We start from the raw sequence: 27,494 nt of genomic DNA on the forward strand, positions 1-27,494 counted from the left end.
ACTCACAACAAAAGCGGAAGCGACAGAAATTGAGAGGTACAGTGGTACCTCATCATACGAACTTAATTGGTTCCAGGAAGAGGTTCGTAAGGTGAAAAGTTCGTAAGATGAAACAATGTTTCGCATAGGAATCAATGTAAAAGCAAATAATGCGTGCAAATCCTTCAGGAAAATCCCAAACTTTAGAAGGGAGGAGAACAGAGGGCAGGGAAGAGCAGCTAAAGGGGGAGGGTGGAAGAAGCAAGGCTAGGCTAAAGGGTGAGTGGGAAGGAAGAAAGGCAAGGGGGGCACCCCTCCCTTTTCTTTTTTCAAAAGACACAGTTTCAGTGCCTTTGCAAGCATGCAAAATCTTTACTCCTCCAAGCTGCCCCTCCCTTTTCTTTCTTAAAAAGACACCGTTTCAGTGCTTTTGCAAGCATGCAAAATCTTTACTCCTCCAAGCTGCCCCTCCCTTTTCTTTCTTAAAAAGACACCGTTTCAGTGCTTTTGCAAGCATGCAAAATCTTTACTCCTCCAAGCTGCCCCTCCCTTTTCTTACTTAAAAAGACACCGTTTCAGTGCTTTTGCAAGCATGCAAAATCTTTACTCCTCCAAGCTGCCCCTCCCTTTTCTTTCTTAAAAAGACACCGTTTCAGTGCTTTTGCAAGCATGCAAAATCTTTACTCCTCCAAGCTGCCCCTCCCTTTTCTTTCTTCAAAAAAGGGGAAAAGAAGAAACCCCTTCATCCCAGCAGCAGCTGCTTGGGTTTGTAAGGTGAAAATAGTTCGGAAGAAGAGGCAAAAAAATCTTAAACACTGGGTTCGTATCTTGAAAAGTTCGTTAGAAGAGGCGTTCGTAAGATGAGGTACCACTGTAATTGTCTGCTTCTTTTGCATTCATCTCTCTTTACACCATTGCGTCTTCCAGGGTTGGACTACGTGCCATGACAAATAAGAGCCTGCCATCCCCATCTCCAAATATGTGTCCTGCTCATCACCTACCTACCTTGCAAATGATGCATCTGAGACTGCAACAGCGCCTTCTTTTTAGAAGTGTATTTGTCCCTGTTGCCGTTCCTGTTTTCTGTCTGCTTGGCTTGACCGTGGTCATCGCTGGTAGTCAGATATTTGAGGAGCTCCGAGCAGGGACGTCTTTGTGGCTTTTGAGCCTGGCAGAGGCTCTTCGCTTTATGGCTCCATGAGTTCTCAGTCTTGGGGAAATGAGTCACAGCAGAAAGAGGAAGGGGGGAAAAAAAGAGAGCGAAATTAGGGAGCTGAACCTTATCAGAATGAATACAGAGTGTTGTTGTTGGTTTATAAAAAAAAGAGAGAGAGAAATTAGCAGCGAAGGGTCGAGTCTAAGGCACTGGATCGATGAGCTGTGAATAATTATTTGCAGAATAAAGAAGGAAAATGACATTAAAATTCCTAAAATGTCTTTGAGGCTGCTTTTTATTTCCATCCTCCTTAACGTTTCAATGCTTCTAGGCAGGATTATAGACTTCGTAAGGTCTTATAGTTCCTTCACCGCTACCGACGGGGAAGGGTAGAAAAAAGACAGAGGAACAGTTTAAAGCTTAATTTGATGCTGATTGCTCAAGTCCTACAACCTGTTTGCAACTCTCTTAAGTGCCCCTAAACACTCTGTTTCCAGTTTACAGTGAATGGCAAGACAAACATTGTTTAATACAGGTTGCTAACAAAATTAGCCACTGCCAGTATCTCAAGCAATTAATGGTCATCGTGGAGCTTTCTTCTAAGGTGCCGGCATAATTTATTTTTATTTTATTTATTTTATTATTTAGATTTGTATGCCGCCCCACTCCACAGACTCGGGGCGGCTCACAACAAGACACAACACTTCATAACAAATCCAAATAACTTTAAAATATTTTTAAAAAGAACCCCATTTTTCTAACACACACAGACACAAACATACCATGCATAAATTGTACATGCCCGGGGGAGGTGTTTCAGTTCCCCCATGCCTGACGGCAAAGGTGGGTTTTAAGGAGTTTACGGAAGGCAGGGAGAGTAGGGGCAGTTCTAATCTCTGGGGGGAGTTGGTTCCATAGAGTCGGGGCCGCCACAGAGAAGGCTCTTCCCCTGGGGCCCGCCAACCGACATTGTTTAGTTGACAGGACCTGGAGAAGGCCCACTCTGTGGGACCTAATCGGTCGCTGGGATTCGTGCGGCAGAAGGCGGTCTCGGAGATATCCTGGTCCAGTGCCATGAAGGGCTTTAAAGGTCATAACCTTCTTTTAAAACTGGATGGGCAGCAGAGGAGCAAACCAGGCCTGTATTTTTAAGGGCAATCATATCTACTCTGCGCATAGAAAAAGGAAGAGTGGGTTGTAAAAATGCCAACATACCATATTTTTCAGAGTATAAGACGCAGCTTAGTTTTGGGGGAGGAAAATAGGGGGGGTCTACCTACTGGGTATTCATCTGGCTAGTATTCTTAGTCTGGTCAGCTTCAGCACATTATTTTATCCCCTGGTTAGGGCTGGGAAAAAACCTTTTTTGGAGGAAATAGAAATGAAAACAAGCCTGCAAAGACTTAGGGCTGGAAAAACACTTCTGGATCGGTAGTCACTGCTCACAGTCACTCATGCCCTCATCACCTTGAGGCTCGATTACTGTAATGCTCTCTACATGGGGCTACCTTTGAAGAATGTTCAGAAACTTCAGATCGTGCAGAATGCAGCTGCGAGAGCAATCATGGGCTTCTCTAAGTATGCCCATGTTACTCCAACACTCCGCAGTCTGCATTGGTTGCCGATCAGTTTCCGGTCACAATTCAAAGTGTTGGTTATGACCTACAAAGCCCTGCATGGCATCGGACCAGAATATCTCTGGGACCGCCTTCTGCCGCACGGATCCCAGCAACCGGTTAGGTCCCACAGAGTGGGCCTTCTCAGAGTCCCGTCGACTAAACAATGTCCTCTGGCGGGACCCAGGGGAAGAGCCTTCTCTGTGGTGGCTCCGACCCTCTGAGATCAGAGATTAGGATTGCCCCCACCCTCCTTGCCTTTCGGAAACTCCTTAAAACTCACCTCTGCCGTCAGGCATGGGGGAATTGAAACATCTCTCCCTTGCCCATGTAGTTTCTGTGTATGATTCGACTGTGTGCTTGTTTTTTTATATATTGGGGTTTCTTTTGGATTTTTTAACCTAAAACTGTAATTTAGATTGCTAAATATTAGATTTGTTACTATGTATTGTTTACCATTGTTGTGAGCCGCCCCGAATCTACGGAGAGGGGCGGCATATAAATCCAATAAATCTAATCTAATCTAATCTTTGGAGCGAGTAGGAATGAAAAAAATCCTGCAAGCCAGGAAGATAGTTAGTAACAACTTTTTCGGAGGGAGTAGCAATGAAAACAAGCCTGCAAACTGGGAAGTTTGTTAGCACCTCTTTAGGGCTGAAACAACCTTTTTTGGAGGGAGTGGCAATGAAAAAGCCTGCAAACATTTAGGGCTGAAAAAAAAACTTTTTGGGAGTAGCAATGAAAAAATCCTGAAAGCTGGGAAGATCATTAGCACTTTGTTAGGGCTGAAAAAACCTTTTTCAGACGGAGTAGGAATGAAAAATAGCTTGGAAGCATCTCGTTAGGGCTAAGGAAAAAAGCTTCGAAAAAAGCTACATTCAAAGTATAAGATACACCAACATTTTCAGTCTCTTTTGGAGGGGGGGAAAGGTGCATCATCCAGGTCCTGGATGCCCCAAAGATGCTGTTTTTTCCAAGAAGCAACTGGACTTTCTGGTTTTTCCTTAAAGATGTTTCGCTTCTGATCCAAGAAGCTGAGGAAGCTTCTCAAATGAGAAGTGAAACTTCTTCAACGGAAAACCGGATGCTCCTTGAAAAAGCACCTTTCCAGCTGACACAACTCAGTGATCTGATAATGCACCATCGAGATTCAGCCAAAAACGATATGTATGGTTTTTAACTATGGGATTCAAAGGGTTTTAGATTGGGGTTTTTTTTTAGAACTTTTAATATTATGTATATGTTTTTAATATTTGTTCTGAGCCACCTAGAGTCCCTAGGACAGTGATGGCGAACCTTTGGTACGGGTGCCATAAGTGGCACATGGAGCTATATCTGCTGGCACATGAACCTTTGCCCTAGCTCAGCTCCAATGTACACTTGGGTGCCAGCCAGCTAATTTTTGGCTCACACAGAGGCTCTGGGAGGGCGCTTTTGGCTTCCAGGGTGCCTCTGGGGGGATGGGAGAAGTCATTTTTACCCTCCAGGGAAGCCTTTGGAGCCTGGGGAGGGCAAAACACAAGCCTACAGGGCCCAACAGACCCAAAGTATTACCCCCTGGGGAGAAAAAGAGGCAATACAGGAAAGAGAAAGAAGGAACAGCAATCCCACCTGTTTACATGACTAAGTTAGCAACCATAAAGCTAATTACAGGAGGGAAGGAAGGGTTTGGGCCTGTGATGCGGGCAATGAGAAAATTGAGCATCATTATATAAAATCAACTGTCTTCAATGGGGATTTTAACACTCCGATGACGTTAGTAGAGGACTAACGAAAGCTTAGTAATTTTAGTAGTTTTTAATAAATGTTAAACATTCCGGAGATCGCAATGGCTGCTGCCTCTTCATTTATAGATAAATTTGCACATTCATCTTCACATACCGTCTTACGGAAGGGAACACGATACCTTGGCCGCCGCGGGGTTTGTTCTGATCCTGTGATTGGCGTTTGCATGGTTGCGTGTGCCGAGGCCGCTGCATTCATCGTAATTTAGCTGGATGTTTGCTGGCGCCAACAACAGCTTCTTAAGCTGCAATGGAACAGTGGAAGGAAAGATTTGGTGGTTTGGGAAAATGGGAGGTGGGAGGATGGGAAGGTTGGGAAGAGAAAGAAAAAGGGATTAAGTGTCCTTGTTTCTGTTACGGTTATTGTTATTTTAAAAAAAAAAGGTATACTGTTAGTCATTTATCATTTTGCAAATAAAAGCAATGGGAAGCCCCTTTTAATTTTAAATGTGGGTTGTGTCCAAGATAAATTCATGGTTGTTGTGGGCAGACAGGCACTAAAACACACATTTCATTTCGTGCATGTAATATACAAAGAGATTTACATTTCCCCCCTTCCCTTTCGTGGGAACCCATTCTGGAGGGCTCAAAACAATTCTTTAAGTTGACAAAAATGCAATTTTGGGGTGTTATTTCCAAGGACCTGTGTAAATGATTGTTGCAAAGTCAGATGTTCTTGGCTCTGGAATCCGATAATAGGAAGGGGGGAGGATGAAGAAGAGAAGATAGATTGGGAAAATGAAAAGATTTAGATTTAAAAAAACAATTAACCATTATTATTTTGTTTAGCCAACATTCCTACAAGGCTGTATTATATCCAGTTAGCTAATGGTTGTTATGCCGGGCTTCACGTTACGAGCCCCAATTAAGTCAGAAATGTAAATTCAAACACACACGCTGTTGTAAAGTAAACAGAAAAGTGGTTTATCCAAAATAAAGCTGTGCACACGCATTTTAAGCTGAGCAAATTAGCTCACACAGAGATAACCGTCCTTGAAAGGTGTGAGGGACAAAAACAAACAGAGCCGATAAGAGCAGCTGTGAGAGCGTCACAGCCACCTCTTCGAATGAATCCACAAGATTTACTTAGCTGTGAATTATCCCCAAAAAGTCCAGGAACAAAGCAAGCACGAAGTATCCTTCTCCAAACGGATAAACTCCCACATGCACTCTCTACAATGCTGGTAATTTATCAGCAACTCCATTAGCCTAATTGCCTCAGCCACAGGTGTTCTCCCTTATCTCCGATGATACCTGCGCAGTTGGTCCCTTCTAGCCATGAGCCTGCGCATTCTGGCATCTATCCACTGATCTTCCTCCTCCGAGACTGATGACCCACTAATGGGGTCATTAACTAATGGGCTGGCTGCATCCATCTCTCTATCTGATTCTTCTTCCCCAGCATCTGACCTTAGCAATGAATCCTCACTGTAAGAAACTGATTAGATTAGATTAGATTTATTGGATTTATATGCCGCCCCGCTCCGCAAACTCGGGGCGGCTCACAACAATAATAAAAAACAGTACATAATAAAAATCCAATGCCCACCAATCTAATTACAATTTAAAATTAGTAATTTCCTAAAACAATCCCAATACATATAAAAAACAGGCACACAGTCAATCAATCAACAACACAACATGGGCAAGGGGGAGGTGTTTTAGTTCCCCCATGCCTGACGGCAGAGGTGGGTCTTAAGGAGTTTACGAAAGGCAAGGAGGGTGGGGGCAATCCTAATCTCAGGGGGGAGCTGGTTCCAGAGGGTCGGGCCCCCCACAGAGAAGGCTCTTCCCCTGGGTCCCGCCAGACGACATTGTTTAGTCAACGGGACCTGAAGAAGGCCGACTCTGTGGGACATAAGCGGTAGCTGGGATTCATGCGGCAGGAGGCGGTCCCGAAGATATTCTGGTCCGGTGCCATGAAGGGCTTTATAGGTCATAACCAACACTTTGAATTGTGACCGGAAACTGATCGGAAACCAATGCAGACTGCGGAGTGTTGGAGTAATATGGGCATACTTAGAGAAGCCCATAATTGCTCTCGCAGCTGCATTCTGCACGATCTGAAGTTTCCGAACACTTTTCAAAGGTAGCCCCATGTAGAGAGCATTACAGTAGTCGAGTCTCGAGTTGATGAGGGCATGAGTGACTGTGAGCAGTGAGTCCCGGTCCAAATAGGACCGCAACTGGCGCACCAGGCGAACCTGGGCAAACGCCCCCCTCGCCACAGCTGAAAGGTGTTTCTCTAATGTGAGCTGTGGATCAAGGAGGACGCCCAAGTTGCGGACCCTCTCTGAGGGGGTCAATATGATGGCAGTAAGACAAGTCTCTGGGAACCTGAGGACTCTCCTAAGCCAACATCCAAATTCCCCATTGTTGGAGGTGGCCCAGAGCCAACCAAAACAATGGTTAGTGGCAGATTTTATTGTCCTGGGCTCCAAGATCACCACAAATGGGGACTGCAGCCAAGAAATTAAATTCCTCGCTCCTGGGGAGGAAAGTTATGACAAATCTAGACAGCATACTAAGAAGCAGAGATGTCACCTTGCCAACAAAAGTGTGTATAATCAAGGCATCCATTGCAACTGGTTTTCCCAGTTGCAATGGATGGCTGTGAAAGTTGGACCATAAGGAAGGCTGAGCGCCAAAGAATGGAGGCCTTTGAACTCTGGGGCTGGAGAAGACTCCTGCGAATCCCTTGGACTGCAAGGGCGATCCAACCGGTCAGTCCTAGTGGAGATCAACTCTGACTGCTCTTTAGAAGGCTACAAGATCCTGAAGATGGAACTCAAAGACTTTGGCCACCAATTGAGGGCAAAAGAAGAAGAAGGTGGCTAGATGGAGTCACTGAAGCAGTAGCTGACAGATTAAATGGAGTCCAGGTGATGGTAGAGGAAAGGAAGGCCTGGAGAAACATTGTCCATGGGGTTGCGATGGGTTGGACATGACTTCCCAACTAACAACAAGTTAATAGTCTTGTAGGTTAAATTAACAAGTTGTGGCAACTCTTGAACTTAAGTCACCTTTCTAACTCATGATCCTGAGGTGACAATCACAATTATTTGGTCTGCAGTCGTTCATGTCCAAAGGGAGAAAGAAAAATTGTTAATTTCCCCATCCTATGGAAAATGCATCAGACTTGGTACCTAGAGCATGTGGTACCTTGCTCAACAGTAGTAACTGTGAGAGGGATCTTGGAGTCCTAGTGGACAACCATTTGAATATGAGCCAGCCGTGTGCAGCAGCTGCCAAAAAAGCCAACACCGTTCTCGGCTGCATCAACAGAGGGATAGAATCAAGGTCACATGAAGGGTTAATGCCACTTTTTAAGGCCTTGGTAAGGCCACACTTGGAATTCGGCATTCAGTTTTGGTCTCCACAGTGCAAAAAGGATGTTGAGACTCTAGAAAAAGTGCAGAGAAGAGCGACAAAGACAATCAGGGGACTGGAGGCTAAAACATATGAAGAACGGTTGCAGCAACTGGGCATGGCTAGTTTAATGAAAAGGAGGACCAGAGGGGACATGATAGCAGCCTTCCAATATCTCAGGGGTTGCTACAAAGAAGAGGGAGTCAACCTATTCTCCAAAGCACCTGAGGGTGGAACCAGAAGCAATGGGTGGAAACTAAACAAGGAGAGAAGCATCCTAGAAATGAGTAAAAAATTCCTGACACTCAGAACAATTTATCTGTGGAACAGCCTGCTTCCAGAATTTGTGAATGCTCCAACACTGGAAGTTTTTAAGGAGATGTTGGATAACCATCTATCTGAACTACTGTAGGATTTCCTGCCTAAGCAGGAGGTTGGACTAGAAGACCTCCAAGGTCCCTTCCCACTCTGTTGTTACTATTATTATAACTTGTGTGGACTTCCTTCATATGAAATGCCTTTATTATTATTATCATTATTATTATTATCATTACCTAAGACAACATTTGCCTCTCAAGTGACCAGATCTCTGAAAACTCAACGTAGGAAGCTTTATGGAGCTGTACTTAGAGTGGACCAAATGACCCTTTCCAGCTTTCAAAAGCTAACAAGACCTCACTTGATTTTAATGAGAAAACTCTGGAGCCAACGCAATATTCTATCTCAAAAAAACATCTGGATTTTGGCAAGCATCTTCTTTAGAGTTGATAACATCTGTTAGGAGATGCACTTTACAAGTTTATCTTGATAATCCTAGTTACAAGATGCTGAGCTTCTCGGTTCCATTATGCCTGAAAGATTAAAGTTGTCGGGCAACTGGATTGGGTTTTCTAAAATTAGGGTTGAGGTAGGAACTTTTCTTTCTTTCTTTCTTTGGTTCTATAACTTCTCGCAAATCTTCCACCTGAAGGACATTCATTACACGCTTGTTGCAATCATGTGTGAGATCTACAAGAGATTAATGGGTTGGATGATTTATGTTGAGCTTCCCCAACTAAAATCCGTGAAATATCAGCACGAAATCCAGTGATTTTTTGAATCAGAAAGCTGGTCTAGGAGAATTATATTGAGGGTTTATCTGTTTCACTGCAAGATGTTTGTAACGCCTTCCTTCCTTCCCTTCAATCTTTTCCTTCCTTCTTGCCACTCCCTTCTTGCCTTCCTTCCTTTCTTTCCTCCCTCCCTTCAATCTTTTCCTTCCTTCCTCCCACTCTCTCTTCCTTTTCATTCCTTCCTTTTCTCCCTTCTATCTTTTCCTTCCTTCCTCCCACTCTCCCTTCGTTTCCTCCCTTCCCTTCTATCTTTTCCTTCCTTTTTCCCACTTCCTTCCTCCCTCCCTCCCTTCCTTCCTCCCTCCCTCCCTCCCTTTTCCAGAACCTATTCACTGAGATGAACTTGACAAGAGCTGGTTATCACAGAGATACCCAGCTTTAACTTTAATCATGTCCGAATGCAAGCAAAACCTGAAGCCCACGTCCACAAATAAGGAACTGATGCTTGAAAGGAAATGCCTACGAAGGCACCAGAAGTTCCCTAGCAAGACCACATTAATGAACGACATTTCCTTTTCTTTCGCCAATACTTTGAGTCCCCTTTGGATTGATGTCCAGTCAACGAAGCAGTGGAAGTGATGTGCCGGTGCCTGGAGGCTGTTGGGGCCTGGATGGGTGTCAACAAACTCAAACTCAATCCAGACAAGATGAAGTGGCTGTGGGTCTTGCCTCCCAAAGACAATTCCATCTGTCCGTCCATTACCTTGGGGGGGGGGACCTACTGACCCCCTCAGAGAGGGTTCGCAACCTGGGCGTCCTCCTCGATCCACAGCTCACATTGGAACATCATCTTTCGGCTGTGGCGAGGAGGGCGTTTGCCCAGGTTCGCCTGGTGCACCAGTTGCGGCCCTATTTGGACCGGGAGTCACTGCTCACAGTCACTCATGCCCTCATCACCTCGAGGTTCGATTACTGCAACGCTCTCTACATGGGGCTACCTTTGAAAAGTGTTCGGAAACCTCAGATCGTGCAGAACGCAGCCGCGAGAGCTATCGTGGGGCTTCCAAGATTTGCCCATGTTTCCTCAACACTCCGTGGCTTGCATTGGCTGCCGATCAGTTTCCGGTCACAATTCAAAGTGTTGGTCATGACCTTTAAAGCCCTACATGGTTTTGGACCAGACTACCTCTGGAACCGTCTGCTACCGCACGAATCCCAGCGACTGATAAGGTCCCACAGAGTTGGCCTTCTCTGAGTCCCGTCGACTAAACAATGTCGTTTGATGGGCCCCAGGGGAAGAGCCTTCTCTGTGGCGGCCCCAGCCCTCTGGAACCAACTCCCCCCGGAGATTAGAATTGCCCCCACCCTCCCTGTCTTTCGTAAACTACTCAAGACTCATTTATACTGCCAGGCATGGGGGAGTTGAGATATTCCTTTGCCCTAGGCCATTATAAGTTATGCATGGTATGTCTGTGTGTATGTTTGGTTTTATAATAAGGGTTTTTAGTTGTTTTATTATTGGATTGTCACATGCTGTTTTTATCATTGTTGTTAGCCACCCCGAGTCTACGGAGAGGGGTGGCATACAAATCCAGTAAATAATAATAATAATAATAATAATAATTATTATTATTATTATTATTATTATTATTATTATTATTATTATTATTATTATTATTGAGCGGCATATAAATACAATAAATAAATAAATTTTAAAAAAAACAATGGAAAAGAAGACAATGATCCAATCCTTATAGAGGTCTTCAAGAGACAGAGAGAAAGAGAGACCAATTTTTCTTTTCCAGACATTTTATCCCCTCCAAACATCTCTCAGTTGGAATTGAGCTTTCCTTATGTTGCAACTCGTCGGGAGAAACCAAAGCAGACTGTGGGCTTCGTAGCCCCTGATTTTCAGTCCAGTCCGAAGGCCACTGCACTTCCCAGAAACCCGAAGGAAAGTAGATGCTTACTAGAGACGTCTCCTCTACCTCCTGGGGTGGAGAGGTGCTGCCAGGCGCTGAGGAAGGACTAGCCTCATTTTCGCTGGTCACATCTCCATCTGTCAGGGCATCGAAGGAAGGCAATCCATCTTCATCCACTGGGATGCTATCCAACGTTTCGGTCAGGACAGCTAGCAGGTTGGCTTCGTTCTCTTCATCTATCTTCTACTCGTGCGGAGAATGCAGGGGGAGAGAGAGAGGAAAAGAGGGAGGGAGAAGGAGAGAGGGATTGAAAGAGAGAGAGGGAGGGAGAGAGGGAATAGGAAAGGGAAAGAGAGGGAGAGAAAGGGAGGGAGATGGAGGGAAAAGAGGGAGGGAGAGAGGGAATGTGGGAGGGAAGAGAAAAGGGAGGTAAAGAGGGGGAGAGGGAAAGAGGGAGGGAGAGAGGGATTGAAAGAGAGGGAGAGAGAGAGGGAGAGAGGGAAAAAGGGAGGAGAGGAAGGGAGAGAGGGAAAGGGAAAGAGAGGGAGAGAAAGGGAGGGAGATGGAGAGGGAAAAGAGGGAGGGAGAAGGAGAAAAGGAAAGAGATGGAGGGAGGAAAAGAGGGGGAGGGAAAGGGAGAGAGGAAGTGAGGGAGAAGAGAGGGAGAGGAGAAAAGAGGGAGGGAGAAAAGGAGAGGAGAGGAAGGGAGGGAGGGGGAGAGAGGGAAAGAGGGAAGGAGGAAGAGAAGAAAAGAGAGAGAGAGAGAGGGAGGGAAAGAGGGAGAGAGGGAAAGAGAGAGAATAGAATAGGATAGGGGAGGATAGGGGAGGATAGGATAGGATAGGGGAGGGGAGGGGAGAGTAGAGGAGAGGAGAGAAAAAAAATACCAAAATCATGACTCATGCCAGGAAACAAAGACTGTCCAGCCTTATACGTTTACATTTGGTCACATTAATCCCATGCAAGCCATCTGCAAACTTGCAAAATCAGGAAGGTGACAAGTGCATGGTGACCACAACGTCTTTGTAACTCCCTATTTGAAGTTGCAATTATCCTTACATGAAGCCAGCTGTGATGGACGTTACAGGGAGAAAAACGCCATGGAATAATTCCTACTTAAACCCTGCTGTCAACATTCCCAAACAATCGGATTCGTAGTTCGGGGAAACTCAAGAAAAAGAAACTAGGGCTATTGTTGTCACTATATTCTTTTTGGCTTTGAAGTCGGCCTTCCCAATGAAGTGCTTTTTTTAAAAAAAAATCAAACAGAATTATTTATAAGCTTTTATCCTATTTGAGTTGCAATTATTAAAAGCAGATTAATTTCTAATCAGACATGGCCGAAGCATTAATCTGCCTTAGATGTCTCGTTGGTGTAAAATGTAATGTATATAACAATCCTCGCCATTCCTCAACACAATACATCACAATTAACATTCTTTATTTTGCGGAGGTAGAAAAACAAAGCCATATTGTATCATATAGATTTGTTGTATTGCCATATTTTTCGGAGTATAAGACACACCGGAATATAAAATGCACCTTAGTTTTTGGGGAGGAAATGGACCTCAGAGTCCATAACTAATCTCACTGGATGCAAGCAAACTACAACAATGACCTTCCAGTATTTGAGGGGCTGCCACAAATAAACCCCTGAAGGCAGGACAAGAAGCAATAGATGGAAATTGATCAAGGAGAGGAGCAACCTGGAACTAAGGAGAAAATTCCTAACAGTGAGGACAATCAACCAGTGGAACTACAGTGATGCCTCGTCTTACAAACGTCTCGTCATACAAACTTTTCGAGATACAAACCCGGGGTTTAAGATTTTTTTGCCTCTTCTTACAAACTATTTTCACCTTACAAACCCACCGCCGCCGCTGGGATGGACCGCCTCCGGACTTCCGTTGCCAGCAAAGCGCCCGTTTTTGCATTGCTGGGATTCCCCTCAGGCTCCCCTCCATGGGAAAACCCACCTCCAGACTTCTGTGTTTTTGTGATGCTGCAGGGGAATCCCAGCAGGGGAATCCCAGCAGCACAAAAACGGGCACTTTGCTGGCTATGGAAGTCCGGAGGTGGGATTTCCCAGCAAGGGGAGCCTCAGTGAAATCGCAGCATCGCAAAAACACAGAGGTCCGGAGGTGAGGTTTCGAGGACTTTGGTGTTTTTGCGATGCTGCGATTTCACTGATGCTCCCTTCACTGGGAAACCCTACCTCTGGACTTCCGTTGCCAGCGAAGCACTCGTTTTTCCGATGCTGGGATTCCCCTGCTGGGATTCCAATGCAGCATCACAAAAACACAGAAGTCCGGAGGTGGGGTTTCCCATGGAGAGGAGCTTCAGGGGAATCCCAGCAGTGCAAAAACGGGCGCTTCGGCTGGCAAAAGGGGTGAATTTTGGGCTTGCACGCATTAATTGCTTTTCCATTGATTCCTACGGGAAACATTGTTTCATCTTACAAACTTTTCATCTTAAGAACCTCGTCCTGGAACCAATTAAGTTTGTAAGACAAGGTATCACTGTACTCATCACTCAAAATTTCCACTATCAATTTTCCGAACGACTCAAAATTTCTGCTATCGGTTCTCCATACTATTCAAACTTTCCACTACTGGTTCTCCGAAGTACCATGGTATCTCTACTTAGGAATGCCTCTACTTAAGAACTTTTCCAGATAAGAACCGGGCATTCAAGATTTTTTTGCCTCTTCTTAAGAACCATTTTCTACTTAAGAACCCGAGCCTGGAAAAATTTCCCAGGAAGTTTGAGAGCGGCACAAAGACCCGACCAGTTTCCTGCCATTCTCCCTGGGTTTCTCTCTCTGGTGTAGTGTATGGGAGGCAGCTTTGTTTCGGTGTATGGGAGGCCTGTGCTCCTCCTCGCCGCCTCAGAGTCCCTGTTTTTATTAAGCCTTAAAGTTTTGGATTTTTTTGATTCCCCTCACCTTCCTTCGGCAACGATTGTCCTCCTCCTCTTCTTCTTCCCCCTCCTCCCACTCAAATTCAGAGCCTTTATTTCTTTCCTAATGGGTTTGCACGCATCATTTGCTTTTACATTGATTCCTATGGGAAAAGTTGCTTCTACTTATGAACTTTTCTACTTAAGAACCTGGTCATGGAACATATTAAGTTCTTAAGTAGAGGTACCACTGTACTCAAAATTTTTGCTATCAGTTCTCAAAACTACTCAAAATTTCCACTACCAGTTCTTTAAACTACTCAAAATATCTGCTATTAGTTATCCAAACTACTCAAAATTCCCACTACCATTTCTCCAAACGACTCAAAATTTCCACTATCGGTTGTCCAAACGACTCAAAATTCATGCTATCAATTCACTGAACTACTCAAAATTTCTGCCGCCAGTTCTCCAAATTACTCAATATTTACACTAACGATTCTTTGAACGTCTCAAAATTTCCACTACTAGTTCTCCAGAACTGGTCAGAACCTGCTGTATCCCACCTCTGCTTCCAGCTCTATTCTGATTGAACTAAATACTCAAACTTCCTGTAGAGTCCATGCAAAGGGTTTGTGGGCAGCCAAATCCATTCCTCCCAAAAAGTTGAAAGGGGAAGGAAACTGCCAAGATCTCTGCAGATGTTGTACTAAAATACTTTAGATCCAGCTAGGACGATAATGGGATGGTAGCTACACACAGTGTAAAACTGAAAATGAACAATTTTCCCAATAGGGATTAGTCAAGATTGATCGTAACTAGATTAACTCCTATTCAGTTAAATCTACCCTTTGGCAATTCGGGAAACAATTAAACAGAGATACAATTATAATGCTTGTTTATTTATTTCAAGAAAAAGTCACCATTACACCCATTCAATTTTTTTTAAAAAGCCCAACTTGAATTGAGCATATTAGATGCAAACTTCCTTTCTTGACATTTTGCTAGTTGTGCTTATTGAGTGTTAATCAAGTAACAAGGAAACAAGGTGACATCTGTTACAATGCAGCACTCTGACAATCTATGTAGAGGTCTTTGCGTGGAAAATTATGTTTCCAATCAAAATTACCCACGCCTTCTTTCTTTCTTTCTTTTTCCTTCTTTCTCTCCCTCCCTTCCTTCCTCCCTCCCTCCCTTCCTTTATCTTTCTATCTATCTATCTATCTATCTATCTATCTATCTATCTATCTATCTATCTACCTACCTATCTCATTTTCTCTCTTCCTCCCTCTCTCTCCTTCCTTCCTCTCTCTTTCTTTCTTTCTTTCTTTCTTTCTTTTTCCTTCTTTCTCTCCCTTCCTTCCTTTCTTTTTCTATCTATCTATCTATCCATCCATCCATCCATCTATCTATCTATCTCTTTTTCTCTCTTCCTCCCTCTCTCTCCCTCCTTCTTTCCTTCCTCTTCCTTCCTTCCTTCCTTTTTCTATCTATCTATCTATCTATCATCTATCACTATTTATCCATCCATCATCCATCTATCTATCTGTCTGTCTGTCTATCTACTACCTACCTACCTACCTACCTTTCTATCTATCTATCTATCTATCTATCTATCTATCTATCTATCTATTTATCTATCTCCATCCATCACCCATCCATCCCTCTATCTATCTTCTACCCTGTTTCCCCAAAAATAAGACCTCTCCAAACGCATATATATATATATATAAAATAAAACCCTGGGTAAAAAAGAAAAACAAAATAATCTTCAAGGATAGTAGACATTCAAAGTCTTCACGGGGACTGGACACTAGTCTTACTCATCACAGCCACTTCGATTAGTTTTTCTAATTCTCTAGCTTCTAGTCCTCTCCCCATTGAAGGAGTTTCAAAACATTCTTCAGAGGAAAAGCGAAGGTGGTGACAAAGAGAACTCTGTTAAAACAATTAATGTCATTTTTCATTATTGCGCGGGGGTCCCAATTTACAGAGCAAATAAATCAAAGTCACAACAGCTGATGGCACGCTACCCGGCTAATACATATCTCCGCTCGGATGACATAAGGGCCAGAACTTCATCGAGGAGTAAAAATGATGTTTGGGAGATAACCTTGGTGGAGCTAAGCCATGTGCCTCCTTTTAAATAATATTTCGTGCCCAGTGTTTTTATTAGTGAATGTAGCATTCTTCCTATGTATTTGTGTATTGGACAAATGAATAAATAAATAAATAAATAAATGAATGAATGAATGAATGAATGAATGAATGAATGAATAAGAGCTGAGCAAAGGGAGGGAGAAAGAAATCTGCCAATTTGATACACATGAGAAATTATCTCTTTTTTTTATATTTTCTCCACAAACTCCATCCACCCATCAATATATAAATATTGTATTTTTCGGAGTATAAGATGCACCAGTGTACCTTAGTTTTTGAGGAGGAAAATATGGAAAAGATTCTGCTTACCAAGTATTCATCTGACTAGCATCTGGGCAGCTTCAGCACATTATTTTATCCCCTGGTTAGGGCTTTAAAAAAAACCTTATTTGGAGAGAGTAACAGTGAAAGAGCTTGCAAGCCAGTAAGATCTGAGAACATCATTAGCCCCTGGAAAGAAACATTCAGACCAAGTAGAGCAATGGGAAAAAAAACCTGCAATGACTTAAGGCTTGTAAAAAATTCTACACAGAGAGTAACAATGAAAGAGCTTGCAAGCTGGGAAGAGCTGGGAAGATCATTAGCACCTGGTTAGGGCTGGAAAGAAAGTTATTTACAGCAAGTTAGAGTAATGAAAAAACCCTGCAAAGAATTAGGGCTTGGAAAACATTCTTTCCAGAGAGAAACAATGAAAGAGCCTGCAAGGTAAGAGCTAGGAAGATCGTTAGCAGCTAGTTAGGGCTGGGAAAAAAAGCTACATTCAAAGTATAAGATGCACCCAAATTATCAGCCTCCCCTTTTAAACACTTCGTGATTACACACTGTGCACAGCAGTATTCTAGTCCTCCCTCTATGTCTGCATAACTGCTTTTGTCTCCCACGCATTCTTCTCACCCATGCATCTAAAATAGGGGACTGGAGGCTAAACAAAATAGGAAGAGCGGCGGAATATATCGAATCTAGTGAACAGAAGGGCCAGGGCAGAATTTCAAATAGAATATAGCTAGAAGGTACCTTAGAGATCTTCTAATCCAGCCTCCTGCTCAGGAACCAGTGGAAGGTTGCTTCTGGTTTGGTCCATTCTAAGTACTGGTAGCATCAGTACTCAGAGCAGCAGGAGGCTCTGTCCATTGATCTGAGACGCACGCGCACATCAACTGGTAGCAAAAGGTTTTAGAACCCACTACTAGACCTGTGATTGCGAACTTATGGCATGCGTGCCATAGGTGGCACGTGGAGTCATATTAGAGGGCACACGAGACATGCCATGTTTGAGCTCCAACACACATGCATGCACTGGCCAGCTGATTGTTGGTCTTGGAAAAGGCCATTTCGCCCCCCAGGTGCTTCCTGGAGCCCCGGAGGTAAAAAAAATTGTGCAACGGACAAACCGGAAGTTCAGGAAAATGCACTTCCGGTTTGCCGTTGTGCTGTTTTTCGCACTCTGGAGGGTTCAGGGAGCCTTTTTTTTAAGTTCTAAAGAAGGTCCCAAATATCAAATGACCTCAGTGCCAAAACCCACTGCAACAACATTGCCAACAAGGCTTCAAGAGTTATTCACCTAGTCCTACGTAGCTTCTGCTCTGGTAATCTCACACTACTAACCAGAGCATGCAAAACTTTCACCAGACCAATCCTTGAATACAGCTCCTTTGTCTGGAACCCACACAGCATCTCGGACATCAACACTCTAGAAAATGACCAGAGAAACTTTACTAGAAGAGCCCTCCACTCCTCCACTCGCAACAGAATACTCTAAGCAACTAGACTTACAATCCTAGGTTTAGAAAGCTTTGACCTACGTCGCCTTAAACACGACCTAAGCCTAGCCCATAAAATCATCTGCTACAACATCTTTCCTGTCAACGACTACTTCAGTTTCAACCACAACAACACACGAGCACACAACAGATACAAACTTAAAGTAAACCACTCCAAAGTCAACTGCAGGAAATACGACCTTAGTAACCGAGTAGTTGATGCATAGTACTCACTACCTGACTCAATAGTATCATTACCCAACCCCCAAAACTTTACCCTTAGACTATCCCCTGTTGACCTCTCCCAATTCCTAAGAGGACAGTAAGGGGCGTGCATAAGTGCACCAGCGTGCCTGTCCCCTGTCCTAATGTTTTTCTCTTACTAGAATCATGTATATAAACATTGTTATATCTTTGTATACCACCAATATGTACTTGACAAAAATAAATAAATAAAATAAATTCCAATCAAAAGTTACACCAGCATCCAAGCAACACCATTTTTATTTTATGCAATTTACAAGGTCGTTGCTCCAAACCCGTCACTATGACATTACAAAGTTTTAATGGTTTTATTCAATATCTCTTCTCTGCTTGATGCTTATGAAATCTCGTGTTGACAGCCCAAGGATAGAGAGCCCTGTTGGCCTCCAGAAGATGCAAATTTCATTATCCCAGTGTTGTCACTCGTGATCCACAAGGGAGAGAATCCTGCCATTATCTACTCCTTTTCAAGAGGAGTTACGAGGGTCTTCTTAAAACTTTCCATGTGTTTTAAGTCAGGATGGCATGGCTTGCTGATTGATCCTCACAGATGCCCCAAAATATATAAAAATATTTTTTTCTGAGCATCACTTTTCATCCCGAAGTGAGAGAGAGACAGAAAGAGAGAGAGAGAGAAAGAGAAAGGCAAAGAGAGGAAGAGAGAGAGAGGAAGAGAGAGAGACAGAGAGAGAGAGGGGGGAAGAGAGAGAAAGAGAGAGCGAGACAGAAAGACAGAGAAAGAGAGGAAGACAGAGAGAGAAAAAGAGAGAGAGAGACAGAAAGACAGAGAGAGAAAGAGAGAGAGGGAGAGAGACAGAGAGAGAGAGAGGAAGAGAGAGAGAGAGAAATAGAGGAAGAGAGAGAGAGGGAGAGAGAGAAAGAGAGAGAAAGAGAAAGGAAGAGAGAGAGAAAGAGAGAGAGGAAGACACAGAGAGAAAGAGAGAAAGAGGAAGACAGAGAGAGGGAGAGGGAAAGACAGAGAGAAAGAGATAGAGGAAGAGGAAGAGAAAGAAAGAAAGAAAGAAAGAAGGAAGGAAAGAAAGAAGAAGAAGAAGAAGAGAGAGAGAGTTTCTCAATTTGGCACAGAACCCAAATATTGCAGCCACTTCCCTTATGAAAGGGGAAAAAAGAGGCATTTTACATGTGAAGTAACACTCATCTTGCCCAGGCTGACACAGCCTAAGAGCCAGGTGGAGTGGGGTTCTTTTTTGAGAAACTCGGAGGACGCACTTTTCCGAAAACAGAAAACGGCACCACCCAGCATGCAAGACGGCCTTTCGGTTCTAAATACCCTAGCGGGACAGTGACTGCATTCACGCAGTTGGAGCAAAACAACTTGACAGCAGATTCGACCATTGCAAAAACAAGGGACAGATGGAAAGAGGCCCCCCGCCCGGAAAAGGAAGCTGGGCAGTCTGTTCCATAGGGTTTAAACGTTGGCTCTCCGAGAACGTCTTGCTCTTAAAACCCAGCAGTGAGTGGAAGGCTCCCCTTGTGCCATATGATCCCAGCAGAGCTTCTTGGATCCCTAAGAGCTCATCTAATTGGATCTTGAATCCTGCCCGATGGTTAAGGCTGGGTCCCCAGGAAGTCTGACTTCCACGCATTCCCAGCATGACAATTGACTGCCGACTTCTCCCCTTTGCTGGAAAACTGCAGCCAAAGTGATATTGGCAGTTCTGCATTAGCAAAAACTTCAGAAGAGAAGGATTGAGGAGCAGGGATTTCTGACAGTCTCCAAATGGGTGAACAGTGCAGTCAGGCGGTAGGGAAAGCGAGTAATAATAATAATAATTTATTGGATTTGTATGCCGCCCCTCTACGTAGACTCGGGGCGGCTAACAACAATGATAAAAACAGCATGTGACAATCCAATAATAAAACAACTAAAAACCCTTATTATAAAACCAAACAAACACACAGACATACCATGCATAACTTGTAATGGCCTAGGGGGAAGGAATATCTCAACTCCCCCATGCCTGGTGGCATAAGTGAGTCTTGAGTAGTTTACGAAAGACAGGGAGGGTGGGGGCAATTCTCTGGGGGGAGTTGGTTCCAGAGGGCCGGGGCCGCCCCAGAGAAGGGTCTTCCCCTGGGGCTCGCCAAATGACATTGTTTAGTCGACGGGACCCGGAGAAGGCCAACTCTGTGGGACCTTATCGGTCCCTGGGAGTAGAATGCTTGGCTGCATGGCTAGAGGTATAACAAGCAGGAAGAGGGAGATTGTGATCCCACGGTATAGAGCACTGGTGAGACCCCATTTGGAATACTGTGTCCAGTTCTGTAGACCTCACCTACAAAAAGATATTGACAAAATTGAACGGGTCCAAAGACGGGCTACAAAAATGGTGGAAGGTCTTAAGCATAAAGCGTATCAGGAAAGACTTCATGAACTCCATCTGTATAGTCTGGAGGACAGAAGGGAAAGGAGGGACACGATCAAAACCTTTAAATATGTGAAAGGGCTAAATAAGGTTCAGGAGGGAAGTGTTTTTAATAGGAAAGTGAACCCAAGAACAAGGGGCCACAATCTGAAGTTAGTTGGGGGAAAAATTAGAAGTAACATGATAAAATATTATTTGATTGAAAGAGGAGTGGATGCTTGGAACAAACTTCCAGCAGACGCGGTTGGTCAATCCACAGTCACGGAATTGAAACATGCCTGGGATAAACATAGATTTACCCTAAGATAAGATACAGGAAATAGTATAAAGGAAGATTAGATGGACCAGGAGGTCTTTTTCTGCCGTCAATCTTCTATGTTTCTATACCAGGAGTGCTTTGGAATTAAAAGCAAAAAAGAAAGAGAGGGGGCTGCTTTGAAGTACACGGGGATGCAAGCTGTTGGGTCTCTTTCAACTAACTGTGACTTTTGTCAGAGTTCCATAACTGATCTTCAAAGGTCCCAGAAGAACCCAGAAGAACAAGGGAGTTTGGACCTGAACTGTCTGCACACAAAGGAGATAGGCTGGTAGGTAGGTAGGTAGGTAGATGAGAGAGAGAGGGAGAGACAGACAGACAGAGATAATAGCTAGAAGATGGAGGATGGATGGATGGATGATGGATGATAGATAGAGAGATACAATACATAAATGTGTGTGTTTGTTTGTGTGTGTGTGTGTGAGAGAGAGAGGGAAAGAAAGACATAGATAATAGCTAGAGGATGGATGGATGGATATGGTAGATAAAAGATAGATAGATAGATAGATAGATAGATAGATAGATAGATAGATAGATAGATTAGATAAATGAGAGAGAGGGGGACATAGATAATAGCTAGAGGATATGGTAGATAAGATAGATAGATAGATAGATAGATAGATAGATAGATAGATAGATAGATAGATAGATAGATAGATAGATAGATAGATTAGATAAATGAGAGAGAGGGGGACATAGATAATAGCTAGAGGATACGGTATATAGATAGATAGATAGATAGATAGATAGATAGATAGATAGATAGATAGATAGATAGACAGACAGACAGACAGACAGACAGACAGACAGACAGACAGACAGACAGACAGACAGACAGACAGATAGATTAGATAAATGAGAGAGGGGGGACATAGATAATAGCTAGAGGATATGGTAGATAAGCTAGCTAGACAGACAGACAGACAGACAGACAGACAGACAGATAATTATAGGTAGATATATGAGAGAGAGAAATAGATGATAGATAGATGATAGATAATATGATATAATAATAATAATAATAATAATAATAATAATAATAATAATAATAATTTATTAGATTTGTATGCCACCCCTCTCTGCAGACTCGCAGATGATTGATGTTTGATAGAAAGAGATGATAGATTGATTGATGATAGAGCGATAAGAGAGAGAGATGATGATGAGAGACAGAGAGATGATAGGCAGATGATAGATATAGATGGACATGCCTTTTTCTTAATCTCAGTTAGAGATTAAGCAACACGTGATTTTTTAAAAAAAGATTCAAACCCAACCCAACCACCACCACCACCACCAAAAAAACTCCACGTGTCCATGCAAAAAGCAGCTATAATTCAGCGGATGGAAAACCTACTCATACCGTAGCTATGGCAATCTGTATAGTATACTGTATACTATGGCTAAGTTCCTGATTGCGACTGTGCAAAGGGGAGGAGGGGGAGGAGGAAGGTGTGCTATGTACGTTTGCAACCTCGAGTTATAGAAAGTAATAAAGACGGGATAAAAATCCAATAAAGAGGATGTCAGTTTGCATGCAATTATATGTCCCAAAAGTTCCAGTCTCCTTTTCATTCTTTTTTTTTTCTTTGTGCCAGTCAACTACATTCCTTGCGGAATTTTTAAGATCGGCTCAGTCAAATGTTCTTCTTTTCTACCAACTTTTAAAAATGTCTCCTTGGTTTTCTTTCCATGGGTAGAAAAGCTCCTTGTAGCAATTTCTAGCATCGGAAGGCACCAGAAGGCAAGACATGGAAACTAAGGAAGAGAAGGAGAAAGAGAAGGAGGAGGAAGAGGAGAATGGAGGAAGAAGGAGAAGGAGGAGAAGAAAAAGGGAGGAAGGAAAGAAAGAAGAAGAGGAGAAGAAGGGAGAAGGGAGGAAGGAGAGAAGGGGAAGAGAAAGAGAAGGGAGAAAGGACAGAATGAGGAGGAGGAGGAGGAAAAGGAGAAGAAGGAAAAGGGAGGAAGGAGAAAAGGAGAAAGAGAAAGAGAAGGGAGAAAGGAGAGAAGGAGGAGAAGAAGGAAAGGGAGAAGAAGGAGGAGAGAAGGGAGGAAGGAAAGAAGGGGAAAGAGAACGAGAAGGGAAGAAGGAGAGAATAAGAAGAAGAAGGAGAAGGGAGGAAGGAGAGAAGGGGAAGAGAAAGAGAAGGGAGGAAGGACAGAAGGAGGAGGAGGAGGAAAAGGAGAAGAAGGAGAAGGGAGGAAGGAGAGAAGGGGAAATAGAAAGAAAAGGGAGGAAGGAGAGAAGGAGGAGAAGGAAGAGAAGGAGGAGAAGGAGAAGGGAGAAGGGAGGAAGGAGAGAAGGGGCATGAGAACGAGAAGGGAAGAAGGAGAGAACGAGAAGAAGGAGAAGGGAGGAAGGAGAGAAGGGGAAGAGAAAGAGAAGGGAGGAAGGACAGAAGGAGGAGGAGGAGGAAAAGGAGAAGGAGAAGGGAGGAAGGAGAGAAGGAGGAGAAGGAGGAGAAGGAGGAGAAGGAGGAGAAGGAGGAGAAGGAGAAGAAGGAGAAGGGAGGAAGGAGAGAAGGAGGAGAAGGAAGAGAAGGAGGAGAAGGAAGAGAAGGAGGAGAAGGAGGAGAAGGAGAAGGGAGAAGGGAGGAAGGAGAGAAGGGGCATGAGAACGAGAAGGGAAGAAGGAGAGAACGAGAAGAAGGAGAAGGGAGGAAGGAGAGAAGGGGAAGAGAAAGAGAAGGGAGGAAGGACAGAAGGAGGAGGAGGAGGAAAAGGAGAAGGAGAAGGGAGGAAGGAGAGAAGGAGGAGAAGGAGGAGAAGGAGGAGAAGGAGGAGAAGGAGGAGAAAGAGAAGGGAGGAAGGAGAGAAGGAGGAGAAGGAAGAGAAGGAGGAGAAGGAAGAGAAGGAGGAGAAGGAGGAGAAGGAGAAGGGAGAAGGGAGGAAGGAGAGAAGGGGAAAGAGAACGAGAAGGGAAGAAGGAGAGAACGAGAAGAAGGAGAAGGAGAAGGGAGGAAGGAGAGAAGGGGAAAGAGAAAGAGAAGGGAGGAAAGAGGAGTAGGAGAAGGAAAAGGAGGAGGAGAAGAGCAACAACAACATTTAGGTCTCTTGTTGAAGTTGCTTCTTTGTTCTGGGAATAAAATTGCCTTTTTTCATTATTAAGTCATTTTAGGAGAAGATGTAAGTCTTCTGGCAAAATAACAAGCGTCTGTTTCCCCCCCTGCTGATGAATTATTGCAACTCACAAATCTACTTTATGTTTACTTACAGGAATTCCATTATGTTGCTCATAAACTGAGTACCCACCGACTCTCCTAGAAATACAGCCTCCTGCTAGCAATCCCTGGTGAAACATTTGACGTCTTTTGACCAACAATCCTTCCAAGCGGTTGCAAGCTGCTAAACCCTGAGATTTCATGCGGGCAAGCTCAGCTTTTGGCAACTAAATGAGGTGAAGGCAGATGGGAAAGTCACCGTGATTCAGAAAAATGGGGTTACGGGAACCCAACAACAAGATAATATCATGATGAAAACTCATACAGGGTGAAATGTATTTCATCACCTTCTTTAAATGACTCTGTAATCCCCTGTGGGGTGGAGTTTGGGAAACTGAATGAAGCCAGCAAAGTGTTTACTGGCCGTCTGCCCTTCCCTGTCACCAATACGGAGTTTTGTTCAGGGGATATACAGGGTGCGTTCCAAAAGTAATGCAATTATTTTTTTTAAAAGTAATTTATTAAACAGATTTGCACAAACACTTAAAATTCTTCAAAGTGCTGTCCTTGGGCCTCTACACATTTTTTCCAGTGACTCTGCCATGACCGGTACATGCCCTGGAAGGCGTTTTTGGGGATCTCTCGCAAGGTCTTCGTCACGGCTGATTGGATCTCTTCTATGGACGAAAAATGGGTTCCTTTCAGGGCTGGGAACAAAAAGAAGTCTGCTGGGGCAACTTAAGGACTATGGGGGGGTTGAGCAGCGTGGGCACCTGGTGTTTGGCTAGGAACTCGCAGACTCATAGTGCGTTGAGACAAGGTGCGTTTTTCATCCATAGAAGAGATCCAGTCAGCCGTGGATACAAGCAATAAAGTTACAGCCATACAGTCATTTGTGGGAGGAGATGGGCGATGGGAAAGATGAGAAGACTAATACCGTGTTTCCCCGAAAATAAGACACTGTCTTATATTAATTTTTTTCTCCAAAAGTTGTGCTATGTTTTATTTTCCGGGGGGGGGGGGGGTGCCTTATATTTCTCAAATAAGACAAATTCACAGGCAGAAAAGCTGACACCCCCAAAGAAAGTGTACCGTACGGTACACTGATTACGGTACGGTACCTGTCAGTATGGCACCCCCACACACAAACGACAGCACTTATATGGTAGAACAGTATACTCCCGCTATTGCAGCTTCCAGCCACCAGAGGAGCTACAGTCTATGCACTGTAGTGGAGACAGTAATGGCGGTGAGACAGCAGCAGACTGTGTCTGCTGCACTGGACGGTACAAAGCCATGGAAGGGGCCAGCAGGGGACGCCACATTATTACGGTACCGCTATGAACAGCTTTGAATGGTACCGTATGTTTTTCCACCGTACCGTATGTAAACTTGACTACGCCTTATTTTCGGGGGCTGCCTTATATTAGCAAATTCTGCAAAACCTCTGACATGCCTTACTTTCGGGGTACGTCTTATTTTCGGGGAAACAGGGTAGTAGTTAATTCTGTTCTGTTCTGTTCCATTCCATTCCGTTCCATCCCGTCCCAACCCGTCCTTTCCCATTCTTTAATTCCCTTCTTCATTCCTCCGTTTTGCTCTGCTCTATTCTTCAGATATCACTTCATCAAGATGACGTGGAAAGCTTTTTCTAACCTTCGATCCTTAAAACAAAGTCAACCAGCCATCCTTTTCCCAATGGAGCCCCACAAAGCAATCAACTTGTTTTGATTTGGTTGTCGTCAACAATTAAGAACGCTAATTGTTTAAAGACATCTGAAATGCCTTGTAAAGATGCGTTTGATATATTTAATTGGAAGGTGGTTGGAGTCATTTACATACAGAAACATAGAAACATAGAAGATTGATACATATAGAAACATATGAGATTGACGGCAGAAAAAGACCTCCTGGTCCATCTAGTCTGCCCTTATGCTATTTCCTGTATTTTACCTTAGAGTGTGTTGTGGTTAGCTCTGGCCCTGCTCCTGCCCCAAGGACTGTGGATGTGGGGGAGACATCCACATGCTGCAGGCCTGTTTTGCCCCCGGTGGAATCTGATGAGGAAGGCTCCTCTGACCAAGAAGACATGAGTGACAGGGAGGAGGAGAGTGGGGCAGACAGCTCAGAAGGAGACCAATTATCTAGCTCCTCCTTGGATTCAGAACAAGAGTTAATGATACAGCCACGCATGCAGAGAGTGATGCATAGGCAACAACAACTGAGAGATTATTATCAAAGAAAATGAGGCCACCTGTGGTTGGGTGGGGCTGTGGTAATTAGTGAGGCTGCTATAAATGGCAGCCTGTGGGTTTGGCCATTGTGGAGGATTATCTGATCGTTGTGTTTTGTGACTGCTTTACTGACTTTGACCTTTTGTGTGCTGATTCCCCCCCCCTTTGAAAGTAAACCAGGGCAAAGTGTGTTTCACTTTGTGAAAGAAGGACTGTGAATTGCCTCACAGCTGCAAGCTAAGTATCACAGAACTGATAAGGGACTTGTACAAATTACCAGTTGGTTTGGAGACGAGTGCCCTTTGCTATACCAAAAGAGGGCTTGGTTTAAGTGAATTTTCATGATAAAGAACATTGTTTTGAATTTTCAAACGTGTGTGTGTCTGAAATTGTATCTGTGCATTTTTGGGAGGATTCTACCAGAGAGCTCGACAGAACAGAGTGGATCTATGTTTATCCCAGGCATGTTTAAATTCAGTTCCTGTGGATTGACCAACCACGTCTGCTGGGAGTTTGTTCCAAGGATCTACTACTCTTTCAGTCAAATAATATTTTCTCATGTTGCTTTTGATCTTTCCCCCAACTAACTTCAGATTGTGTCCCCTTGTTCTTGTGTTCACTTTCCTTTTAAAAACACTTCCCTCCTGGACCTTATTTAACACTATCACATATTTAAATGTTTTGATCATGTCCCCCCTTTTCCTTCAGTCCTCCAGACTCTACAGATGGAGTTCATGAAGTCTTTCATAGAGCCATGATTTTTTTTTTCTAAAAGAGATGTTGCTTTCAGGTTTTACCATCATTTCTCTCCACGCTTTTTATTTCTGTACAGTCAGCTTAACCCTAGTTTTCCTCCCCTGCTAGTTCCTGCTCCACTTTCCAAGCAGCTACTGTACAATTTAATTGTTCTTAAAATGATATAGTACTTCTTAAGTTAAAGGGAAAAAAAGGTCAGGTGAGCAGGCCTGTAAATCCCAGGGCCTGCCTTTCCTGTTTTTTTTTTTAAAAAATGTGTAGCCTACTAGCTCTTTCTAATCATCTGGGACAACCGCAGTTCATTCTCAGTTTTCAAACAGCTTAAACTCTGCCAGAGTTAAAAATAAAAATAAAAATCAAGATTTGGTGCAGGGAGAGGAAGGAAGACAGCAGATAAGCCTGGAGAAATATGGTGGTATGTGATAAAAAAAAAAAAACACATCCAGAGAATAGTTAAGTTAGGAAAACTAAATAAATAGCCAACCCAATTTAAGGAATCAAAAACGGCCACTACCAGAAACATAGAAACATAGAAACATAGAAGACTGACGGCAGAAAAAGACCTCATGGTCCATCTAGTCTGCCCTTATACTATTTTCTGTATTATATCTTAGGATGGATATATGTTTATCCCAGGCATGTTTAAAGTCAGTTACTGTGGATTTATCTACCACGTCTGC

General features: G+C 43.7%; 1 protein-coding gene across 6 annotated transcripts in view; it reads right to left on the reverse strand.

The window, feature by feature from the left end:
• The window catches only part of PPARGC1A (PPARG coactivator 1 alpha), a 155,100-nt gene that overhangs the window by 51,775 nt on the left and 75,831 nt on the right, over positions 1-27,494 (reverse strand). For 3 of the 6 annotated variants that reach the window (XM_070756980.1, XM_070756982.1, XM_070756983.1), the window contains exons 3-5: positions 10,927-11,121; positions 4,658-4,780; positions 985-1,189 (exon numbers count right to left, since the gene is read on the reverse strand). In XM_070756980.1, the coding sequence (XP_070613081.1) occupies positions 985-1,189; positions 4,658-4,780; positions 10,927-11,121 (523 nt within the window). Of the gene's footprint in view, positions 1-984; positions 1,190-4,632; positions 4,781-10,926; positions 11,122-27,494 lie in introns of those variants that run through there. The other 3 variants (XM_070756981.1, XM_070756985.1, XM_070756986.1) reach the window with 3 other exon arrangements.

Source organism: Erythrolamprus reginae, chromosome 7, assembly GCF_031021105.1.
Source record: "Erythrolamprus reginae isolate rEryReg1 chromosome 7, rEryReg1.hap1, whole genome shotgun sequence".
Classification (NCBI taxonomy): Eukaryota; Metazoa; Chordata; class Lepidosauria; order Squamata; family Dipsadidae; genus Erythrolamprus; species Erythrolamprus reginae.